Source organism: Apis florea, unplaced genomic scaffold, assembly GCF_048593485.1.
Source record: "Apis florea isolate Af1SG1 unplaced genomic scaffold, ASM4859348v1 contig_2272_pilon, whole genome shotgun sequence".
NCBI classification, from domain to species: Eukaryota; Metazoa; Arthropoda; class Insecta; order Hymenoptera; family Apidae; genus Apis; species Apis florea.
Window position 1 is genome coordinate 1,631,465 of NW_028256549.1, and position 10,582 is coordinate 1,642,046.

General features: G+C 41.8%; 4 protein-coding genes and 1 long non-coding RNA gene across 8 annotated transcripts; 4 read left to right on the plus strand and 1 right to left on the minus strand.

Moving 5' to 3' along the window:
* Positions 1–26: 26 nt before the first annotated feature.
* On the plus strand, positions 27–2,802 carry LOC100869260 (uncharacterized). Of its 2 annotated transcripts, none has more exons than XM_003692091.4 (3): positions 27–1,254; positions 1,355–1,621; positions 2,135–2,802. In XM_003692091.4, exons 1-3 carry the CDS (start codon positions 429–431, stop codon positions 2,353–2,355), a joined length of 1,314 nt encoding a protein of 437 aa, XP_003692139.2. In that variant the 5' UTR covers positions 27–428; the 3' UTR covers positions 2,356–2,802. The 2 variants fall into 2 exon arrangements, with proteins under 2 accessions (XP_003692139.2, XP_031771243.2); XM_031915383.2 differs by having other exon boundaries at positions 138–1,266.
* Positions 2,803–3,040: 238 nt separating this feature from the next.
* Positions 3,041–4,446, plus strand: LOC100868833 (uncharacterized). The gene is made up of 3 exons (XM_003692012.4): positions 3,041–3,171; positions 3,849–4,133; positions 4,219–4,446. Exons 1-3 carry the CDS (start codon positions 3,150–3,152, stop codon positions 4,275–4,277), a joined length of 366 nt encoding a protein of 121 aa, XP_003692060.1. The 5' UTR covers positions 3,041–3,149; the 3' UTR covers positions 4,278–4,446.
* A 501-nt stretch (positions 4,447–4,947) lies between these two features.
* Positions 4,948–8,022, plus strand: LOC100869144 (uncharacterized). 2 transcript variants are annotated; one of them, XM_031915379.2, is made up of 7 exons: positions 4,948–5,382; positions 5,472–5,622; positions 5,742–5,813; positions 5,904–6,047; positions 6,243–6,630; positions 7,253–7,512; positions 7,587–8,022. In XM_031915379.2, the coding sequence occupies exons 1-7, from the start codon at positions 5,094–5,096 to the stop codon at positions 8,020–8,022; spliced, it is 1,740 nt and encodes a 579-aa protein (XP_031771239.1). In that variant the 5' UTR covers positions 4,948–5,093. The 2 variants fall into 2 exon arrangements, with proteins under 2 accessions (XP_031771239.1, XP_031771240.1); XM_031915380.2 differs by having other exon boundaries at positions 7,590–8,022.
* Positions 6,104–7,689, minus strand: LOC116414052 (uncharacterized). Of its 2 annotated transcripts, none has more exons than XR_004224495.2 (3): positions 7,234–7,689; positions 6,419–6,600; positions 6,104–6,323 (listed from the first exon to the last, which is right to left on the minus strand). It is a non-coding gene; the product is annotated as an uncharacterized LOC116414052 (long non-coding RNA). The 2 variants fall into 2 exon arrangements; XR_015290580.1 differs by having other exon boundaries at positions 7,206–7,570.
* LOC100868720 (glutamate decarboxylase 1) lies at positions 7,727–10,579 on the plus strand. The gene is made up of 8 exons (XM_003692011.4): positions 7,727–8,621; positions 8,706–8,890; positions 8,977–9,271; positions 9,343–9,531; positions 9,605–9,669; positions 9,746–9,935; positions 10,020–10,189; positions 10,270–10,579. The coding sequence occupies exons 1-8, from the start codon at positions 8,487–8,489 to the stop codon at positions 10,514–10,516; spliced, it is 1,476 nt and encodes a 491-aa protein (XP_003692059.2). The 5' UTR covers positions 7,727–8,486; the 3' UTR covers positions 10,517–10,579.
* Positions 10,580–10,582: the final 3 nt, after the last annotated feature.

Here is a 10,582-nt window from a genome sequence, read left to right on the forward strand (position 1 = left end):
TCTGACGAGGATCAAGTAACAAATATAGTATTTGTGCAAATCTTTGAAGAAGAAGGGATTGGCTCTGTTCGTTGCCTAGGCGAATCCACCGAGCAACCATCATATCGATCACTCGAATTTCCCTTTCCGCGAGTGAACGCGGTGGCACGCCGCGACCGATTTTCGTGCCGCGTTATTAAGTGTGCCAGTGGATCGTAGCGAGCGTAGGAGGTTCGACGACACCGTTATCGTTACTTCGAACGAATGACAATGGATTCAACGCCTTTCCACGGGAGCGTAGACCACGTTTCGTCCGATTCTTTCGGAACGAAGCGGGGAGAGCAACCGGCACCGTTAAAAACCGACGGAGGTGGCAAATTCGAAGTCGAAGCGAAAACGATCCTCGAATACACAATCCCCCATGTCTTGAACCGTTACCGCCGTTTAATATGCATTCTTCGTTCCCTCGTCGTTCGAGGGGGAAGCTAGACGGAACTCTGAACGTTCCCTCGCTCGTCCCAACCTATCCATTCGAAATTCGTTCGCCGATCGGGAGACCTCGACTCGAACTCTCCAGAAAAAAGAGAAAAACGCGCGCTCGCGCGAGTTCTGTTCGCTCTTCCGTCTCCTTCGTTGTTCGTGCGATGATCGCGCATCGTGGTGGAGATTCGTCCCTCGTTCTCAGACTGCTGTTTTTCCCACTGATCCTCGTCGCGAGCGGGCATGAATTCGCCAGGAACGGGACCGTGATACCTGACAACGACCATTACGTTAATCCGTCCAACGTTTCATCGTCCGTTACCAGTCACGGGACAGAGATGGAAGCTCGTTCCGACGGAGAGCTATCCGTTACTAGGAGCGTCGAAAGAAAAAGCGGCGGCCCTTTCAGTTACCGAAGAGACAGTTATCTGGAGGCTCTAAGGCATTCTCGCACCAGCACCGATCCCCGTGAGGGGATCGTTGACGTGGTTGGATCAGGATCGTTTCATCGAAGGAAGGAGCAATCGTTGGGACCCGTGTACACGACCAAACGTTCCGAGATACCCGTCTCCTCCTCCTCGAGAATCGTTCACGTGGATCGAGACTCTTTCTCCATGGTGCCAAGCGACTCTTACTCCCTGCCTACTCGAACGTCCGCCGATTTTAACGGAGTTAAAAATACTTACGGACCGCCCCAATCTTCTTACGGATCGCCTTCCTACGGGCCTCCACCCTCCAACGATTACTCTTACGGGACAAGTGGAGGTGGTTACTCGCCATATCAGCCACAGCAAGGTGAGACACGAGGTATCGTATTAGGCTCGTTTGAAACGGAGAGAATATTTCTTCGATTCCTTTCGATCGTTTTCTGGACGATGTATCGAAAACGTTCCAGCTTACGGGGCGCCACACGGGATATCCGACTCGGTGCAACTCTCCCTTCCGTCCATCGATTTCTCCTGGCCGTTCGCGCTCAAGCTGAACGCCTTCACCCTGGCCAAGATACTTCTCAAGCTGGTGATATTTAAGATGATCGTCAAGTTCATCGCTGTTATCTGTCTGTTGCTGTTCATTCCGAAACTCGAGATCAAGAAAGGTAACAAAGGGAACAACATGGAGGGGAGCAACGACGACGAGGACGAGGGACGTCGTTTTCTGAACGGTATTATTCTCCTTCTCTCGTATACCTGTTTTTAATTTTTTTTTTTTTTTTTTTTTTTTTTAATCAATCCAATGCGGCAACTTTTAATCTCTTCAATCGTTTTATGGTTATAATATGCTAAAGTGTTTATTAAAATTCTAAGGCGTAGCTGATGCAAAGTTGCAGTTGGTGGTGTTTACGTCATCCTTTGGATTTATAGTTTTTAATTGAATTCTTCTAGTTTTAAATCAAACTTTGTGAAGAAATCTTTTTGATGCTGGTCGGGAAAGTGTGTATTCTTAAGAATTATTTAAAGTTGCAGAAACTTTTGAATTTTTCTTAAGAATTATTTTCTGCAAAGTTGCAAAAGTATCAACTCTTGGATTTTCTAATCAAATTCTTAAAGTTTTAAATCAAGAATTATTTTCCGATCCCAAGTGTTTGGATTTTTAATTAAATTCTTAAAGAAATCTTTTTTGACGCTGATTGCGAAAGTGAAGTGAATATTTTTGAGAATTATTTTTACACTTTTAGCAAACTCGATGGTGTGGGACAGATTGAACCGCTTAACCTTGGTGGTGCATGACGCGATGAAGCAATACGGAGTCGATGTGGTTAAACCACGATCCGAGTGCTCGACGCTTCAGTGCCAAATACAAAAAGCCTTCGAACACGATGAATCCTGGCCGGATTACGAACAACTGTTGCAGAACTATATCATGGAGGAGGCTCGGCTCATACGAGACAAGTTTTAATCCGTAATTTCGTTTCTGCAAAACTATTTTTCTCGATCCGACCATAAACTCGGTCGTCGATCGATTCTTAAGGATCCCACGGATCGACTCGAGATATTATATAATAATGAATTCATTTCACGGAATATCAAAAGATTCGGGATTGAAATCGCACATCTGTTGCGTATCACTCTGTTGCGTAAGAAAATTTAATGCAAGAAAAAATTTTAATTCCATTCCTTAATCTTTAATACCGATTAATTTCTTATTTAAACTCGAAAGCGATCCATTCATTATAATTAGAATTCTCGGCCAGTGACCAACACGTCGGTATTCGCCGCGAATATTTCTCGTTGACCCACGGGATCCTTTATCGCGTATTTATCCGTTACCTATGTAAACAATAATATTTACAATGGACTCGTGTACACGCTTGCCGTCCAAATAAAAACGTCCGTTCGTCTCCAAGCATCGTTACGCGCATGCCTTTCGCTTCTTTCCACTTTGCGTTTCGTTCCATTTCCAACGAAATCGCAACACTTAACAATTCCAGTGGCGAAGAGCGCGGAGGCGCGACCAATTTCGAAGATTGCCGCTACGTGATCCTCTGTTATTATTCTCGAGTTTTCCGGACCGGAGGACACACGGTGGGGATGTTGTGTTCGTTTATAAACGGTGCTGCTACAGCCGGCTATGTTTCAGTCGTTTTTTGCCTCGACGGGTGAGTATAGTTTCGCTTTCGTCGTCGTACGCACGCGCACACGCACACACGCACACACACGCGCGCCAGCCTATTCCTTTCACCTGGGTGAATCATGAAGTCGATCGTTTTACTAGGTAAGTAAACAGAATATCGAGAAAGAAGAGACGCACGTATCCGCGCTATTATTTTTCGCGCCGCGTGATTTCTGATGACTGATGTAAGCGAGCAGAGCAGAAAAAAAAAAAAAGAAAAAAAGAAGGAAGTCGATCACGTTTTAACGAGGAACGAATTAAGGTCTTTCGATAAGGCGCGTGACTTTGACTAAGCGTCGGAGGAAAAGGAAGTCGATCACGTTTGTTAACGAGGATCGAATTAAGGTCACGCGCGAAAACGTGTCGCGACAACTTTTGCTCCTTCGTTTTCCTTGATCAATTATCGGGAGGGGAGAGGGCGGGGGAAGAGTGAGAGGGAGAGAGAGAGAGAGAACACGCACAGGACGTGTAACGTATAATTCGTGACGCATCTTTGAAGTTGAAGTTGATTCTAGACGATTCTGAAACGAATAAAAAATTTGATTTAAAAGAACGTGACCTATTTATCGAGTTACTGCCAATTCAATTCGTATTCATTCCGTCTTTATCTGAATATATATATATACACGCGTAAACTTAAATCGTTCCATTTGAAAGACGGTGTAGAACACGGTGTAGAAGATGAAGTTTAATTGCTCTTTTGAAATTCTCGAAAATCGCGCCACGTTTTCCCCTTAATCTTCGGACTTTGGAATTAATTTCGCGACCAAATGGTTCAGCGTTGGTCGTCGCGTGCGCCCTCGTCTTCGCCGAGGCGGCGGACACCTCTTCGCCCTCGACGAAACCGATCAAAGAGATCAAGGAGATCAAGGATACCGCGACCGCATCGAAGGAAGTGAAGTTAGCCAAAGAGGCGGCGAAGAAGAAGAAGGACTGCGCCCGTGACTGCACCACGATCACTTACGACCCGATTTGCGCCCACGATCCGAACGACGCCACCTTCAAGCCAAGAACGTTCGGCACCGAGTGCGCTCTCAACGTTTACAACTGCGAGATGGGGACAAGTGAGTGTGCATTTTTCCTTAAATTCAGACGTCAACGTCCTCTTTCGAATCGTTCTTTTTTTTTTCTTTTTTTTTTTTTTTACAGAATTGGTGGTGAAGAACAAGGGCGAGTGTCCAGGATCGGGGGGCGTGAGGCTCTCTTGAATTCGAGGCAACGAAGGATGATCATCTCACCTCGCATCATACGTACCGCCGCTTTTTCATGATCGAGGAAAATTTAATGCTTAACCAATCTTATGTAACGTCGGGCTTGTGATGTTTTAGCTTTAGATTTTAGCGAGTGTGAAAATAAAAGAAATGGCAAGAAGAGAAATCGCGCGTATTTCACGATTGATCACATTTTATTAATAATTAATTCTTCGGATTTTTCTTCGTCCATGTCGATTTTATTGAATGGGTTTTATTGAACATCCAGGATTTTTCTCGTTTCTTTTTTTTAACCACAATGATCCTGAAAAATTATAAACAAAAAAAAAAAGCCAATCAAAAATTGAATAAATGAGAATTTGTTTAATTATAACAAAATATTGAAGAGAAATACCATTAAAATTCGTGATGAAGGGTTAATACGCATCGAGGTACGATTTGTGATATATATATATATTTATTCTTTTTTTTTCTTTTTTTTACGAGAGAATGTTGATTCAAGTTTTTAAGGGAAGCATTGGAGGAGGGGGGGACCGGGTAAACAGCGATTACGATAAGTGGTAGATGGACGATTACGCGTCAGCATGGACGCCCGTCCATTGTTTGTCAATCTCGTAGCGTTACGCCAAAAGCTGCAACTATGAATTAACGAGCGGACAGAGCGGAAGATCGTGCGAGGAACGAGGCGAAATATAAAGAGAGAAGGACGAGAAGAACGATCAAACGATCGCGCGAGAGAGACTCTTGAGAGAGTCGATCGAGTCGTCGCGTCCCTCGAGAAAGAAGAGAAGAATTTTACTCCGCGCGAAAAGAATGAGTCGCCGTCGCCTCGAGTCGCGCTCGTTCCTCGTATTCACGACGATTATTTTTATTACGTCGCTCGAAGCTAAACCTCGAGCGGAGGCGTCTCGCGATTGCGCGAATCCCGAACAGTCGAATTTCGAACAATCGGTGGCAATGGGAAGAATAGGGCCGCGGTCCGATCAGATAACGAAAGAAGAGAATGTTACGAATAGTAACGTTGTCATGGCCACGATTTTCGAGGAGTTCGAGAGTCGTTTATCTCGTCTGGAAAGAAGACTCAGAGCGATCGAGCAACCCGGTAAGCCTTTGGCCTTTTTCTCTCTTTTCTCCTCTCGTCGAGTCAGTTCCTTCTTCCTTTGTATTGGACGGGACGTGTTGGGTTCACAGTTTGGCAGATGAGCTCGGATGAGGAAGACTGGGAGATTTGCGCTGAAGGGCCGTGTAGATGTCAACCGGAAATAAAATTGGTGTCTTGTTGGAGGCAGGATCTGTTGGATCTTCCTGCAGCGCAGCTAGTTCCTCGGGATGTGTTGAAATTGTAAGCCTTCCTTCCATCCCTCTCCTATATTCTATTCTGTTCCTTCTTGCCACTAATTTCGAAGAGAAAAGAAAAAGGAAAGGAATCTGATTAGAATCGAGAGAAACGGTTGCTTTCAGGGACTTGGCTGGTAATCGACTGACAACGCTTCACAGGGATACCTTTTTGGACATGACACGGTTGAATCATCTGTGAGTAAAAGAAAAAAAGGAATCGCAGAAAGAGGTTATTTTACGGTTTCGTAGCGCTCGAGAAAATTCTTTGATGATCGTTCGTTTCAGAGATCTGAGCGACAACTCGATAGAGCATCTTCCGTTGAACTTGTTTTTCTCGTTGCACGCTGTTACGCGCATCAGATTGAGCAAAAATTTACTCGGAGAAATGCATCGATCTCAATTCTTCAACACACGAAATCTTCGTATTCTGTGAGTGATCGTCAAATCGATCTTGCCTTCTTTTGATAGCATAAAGAACAAATGAATCGAGAAAGAATCGATAATTTATTTGATCATATCTATTGTTTTTCTTTTTTTTTTTGATTTTCTTTCTTTTGATTCCTGATCTTTTTTTACCTTTTTTAATATTAAATGTATCTTCTCGTTGTTCCTGATGCGATGCAGAGATGCGTCTTCCAATAAGTTGCGAAATCTACCAGAGAGCCTCTTCTTGAGCACAACGTTGCTAGTATTGCTCGACCTCTCCTGTAATCGAATATCGAGCTTTTTACCGGGAATATTCCACGGGTTGACCATGTTGGAAGAGCTATTGCTTGGAAAAAATCGACTGTCGGTTCTACCTGTTGACCTGTTTAAAGACTTGACAAGTTTAAAATATCTTGGTTTGGAGGAAAATCGACTGAGGGAATTACCCGATGAATTATTTCGGATGCAAACGTCACTTCGCGAGTTGAACTTCAGAAGTAATCAATTGTCGGAGATATCTGCAAGATTACTGGCGCCTCTCGAACAACTAAACTCTCTTGAAATGTCCAATAACAAGATAGCTCGAGTAAATATCGGATACGTGCGAAATGTGTACGAAAAATTCATAGAATATTTTTTGTTTTCCTATTTTAGGAAGATTCTTATATTGTATTTTTATTATTTTATTGTAATTGTAATTTTATCTTAGATTAATTAGTATAAAAATTTTATGATCTTATCAATTATAATTTACGTGCAGTAATAGTTTGAGTGGTCGTTTAATTCTTATCTGTAATTAATTGCCTTATCATTTTTTAGAAGAGCGATGAATTAAAATAATTATTAAATTAGAAAAAAATCAAAAAAGTTCTTTTAATTTGATTTTAATTTTCAAAAAATCGTGAAACATTTTGTTTTATCTTGTTTTAATGGGATTATATATCGCATTAGAAACATAACCTGCCTGAATAATTGCAACAGAATCACAATGGCGTACATATCATTCGTGTATATCGGGCCTAATAATAGAAAACACTTATTACTTTCCAATAAAAATTGCTAGGATTGTGTCAACATCGGAAAACAGAAAAACATTCTATGTAATTTTTCCGTCCACATCTTCTATTCATACATATGTATGTCGTTCATTGATCTCTTTACTTTTTTCTTTCCGTTCGTTGATACATACGTATCGCATTACATCATAGATCAATCCGACTGCGTTTCAAGGTTTGGTAGCGTTGAAGGAACTTCAACTGGGACACAATCGTTTAAAAAACTTGACGCCTGGACTGTTTTCAATGTCTGCCAGTTTGGAAAGACTGGTATTGTACGCAAATGGAATAGAGAATCTATTGCGCGGCACGTTCCAAGGCTTATCTAATTTGACATCTCTGTTTTTGCACTCGAATCACTTGAGAATCTTGCATCCCGAGCTATTCCAAGATACACCGAATCTGCGAAAACTGTGAGTAAGATTGAACAATTGGTAAGTACATAATAATTAATAATCAGAAAAGTGAAATAATTAATAATCGTCAGCAGGCAGTTAGAATCGAATTATCTGTCGTCGTTGCCGCCTCGGATTTTAGACGCCGTAGAATTAATCGAACAGCTTCGTCTCGCTAGAAACCCATGGCACTGCGATTGTGCTGCCTCCTATCTAGCTACATGGTTGCAAAGAATGTACCTAACGCGGGTAAACGACACAAACTCATCCGAGAATTTAGGCATTTGGGAATTTGGTGCAGGAGCGGTTTGTAGAGGTCCCGGTACTCTCGGTGGCAGACTGTTGCTCCGTTTAACATTTCACGAACTCTGTGAAGGACAATGGGCTTCGATGAAGGGTTTGGTTCCTCGAGTTCCGATAGATCTAATCAGTGGTCGAAACATCGTTTCTACTGATAATCCTATCTCGCGAAACGAGTCCGTCTCAACGCCTAACCTCTCTCGTTCCACCATTTCTTCACAAAGATAACGTCTCGATATATTTTTTTCTATGTATTCGCCGTTATCAGAAATTAAACTTTTGCATTCGAGTTTAATATAGGAACAATCCCCTCTCATCTCTTTAGTATTTTTTTTTATTTTTGTTATCATAACACTTTGCTCGTTACTCTTACATAGTTGTGTACTCTATCGTACGATTTTATCGACCGTATCTCGTATTACATTTCTACGACTCATCGACCCATTTGACCGTATTCGTCTGACCGATTGCGCGACGCGAAAATTTCCGGTCGATATCTCGTAAATACGCGGTCAACGTTGGTGTCGCGTGTTGTGCTACTTGCAACGATTCCGATCTTCCGCGTCCAGCAAGCAAGTGGCTGATCGAATAAACAACAACGAATGGAGGAACGAAAATTAAAGCGTGGGGGAATGGCGTTGTCTCGATATCGTTGATCTAACCAAGAATAAGAATTTAGTTTACGACACGCAATGGACGCTTCGTCATCTACGAAGGCAACGATCGAGCTGTTCAAACAACTGCTCGAAATTCTCGAGGAAGAAAATGCGTTCGATCGTACAGGCAACGAACCACTCGTACAATTTGTTCATCCAGATGAATTGCAAGTGAGCTATGATTTAATTCCAAACTTCACGATCACTTGTTATTCGTTCACTTTGAATATTTATTCATTATTTTTCGTTTTACAGGAACGACTACCAATTAAACTGACCGAGGAACCAGCTGACAAAAATGAAATCGAAAATGCGATCCGACAAACGATCCGATACTCCGTCAAAACATACAGTCCACATTTCCATAATCAACTCTACGCTGGTGTTGACGAATATGGCCTAGCTGGATCTTGGTTGACGGATATGTTTAATACAAGCCAGTAAGTTTTCTTTAATACGCTGTTTTTGTTTATAAAAAAGAGAAGGAACGATTCTCATACAATGCATGTTCGATTCATATCGTTAGATATACGTATGAGGTAGCTCCTGTATTTACTTTGATGGAACGGCAAGTGATAGAAAAAACTTTGGAATTGATCGGATATCCGTCCATGCCGGACGGAGATGGAATTCTCTGTCCTGGCGGTAGTATCTCTAACATGTATGGCATGGTGCTGGCTAGATATAAAATGATTCCTGACGTTAAGAAGAAAGGTCTCGCGGGATTTCCACCGCTCGTTTGTTTTACCAGCGAGGCTGGCCATTATTCAATCTCGAAAGGAGCTCATTGGCTAGGTTTGGGAACTGATCATGTTTACAAGGTAAAAAGAGCATTAATTTCTATCGATATTTGTTTTACATTTTCATCTGTTAATAAAAATTATTCGCATAGATAAAATGCGACGAATTGGGACGTATGCGACCGGACGAATTGAAAGCTGCCATAGCGGAAGCCAGAAGACAAGGTCACTTACCATTCTTCGTGAATGCCACCTGCGGCACTACGGTTCTCGGGTCTTTTGATCCATTGCCGGATATCGCGGCTATCTGTCGTGAGGAAAATTTATGGTTACATGTTGACGTTCGTACAAGTATGATAATATAAAGACAAAAATGAAAGATTTTCAATTATAATTCAATTTTCTTCATTATAGGCATGTCTCGGTGGCACGTTATTGCTTTCGGAAAAGTATCGAAATCGATTAAAAGGAATCGAACTGTACGTAATAATTCTGTTTTACAGATTTATTATTTTAAATCTTCATATATTCTAGTAATTGAATTTTTTGATGTAGCTCCAACTCTGTGGCGTGGAATCCTCACAAGACACTTGGCGCCCCATTGCAATGCTCATTGTTTCTGGTCAAGGGTAAAAACATTTTACACGAGACAAATTGCGCGGGAGCGAAATATCTGTTTCAACAAGACAAACATTATGATGTATCCTGGGACACGGGTGACAAAAGTTTGCAGTGTGGGAGAAAGGTGAGATTTTATAAAGTTGGTTGATAATAATTTAAAGCAGAAGTTTCCGTTTTCTCGATAGGACGACAATCCTCTTCGTTGTAGGTCGATGGAGCTAAATTTTGGTTGATGTGGAAAGCACGTGGGACCAAAGGACTTCGCGAATCCGTGGAACTTGCTATATCAGCTGTTGAATACTTTATCGATCGAATTCGAAATCGCAATGGATTTCGCTTGGTACTTCCTCAATACGAAGGTTGTAACGTTTGCTTTTGGTAAGTTATTTTTTCTTGTCGATTCAAATATGGTATTGCCTCGTGTAATTACAATTGCTCTCCGTTTCGATTCGTAATAGGTATATACCACCGAGCATGCGAGATCAACCAGAAACACAAGAATGGTGGGATAAATTATACGAGATTGCACCTAAAATTAAGGAACGTATGATGACGAATGGAACGCTAATGATCGGATATATGCCACTATCCTTTAAAAAACTTGGAAACTTTTTCCGTATGGTGATCAATTGTCAACCACCACCGAGTAAAGCTTCAATGGATTACGTAATCAATAAGATCGAAGAATTGGCCGTTGATTTATAAACATAAATTAATGTCTACCCGCTCTACCGAGTAAATGAGAAAAAAAGATCGGGAGAAAATGAAGAT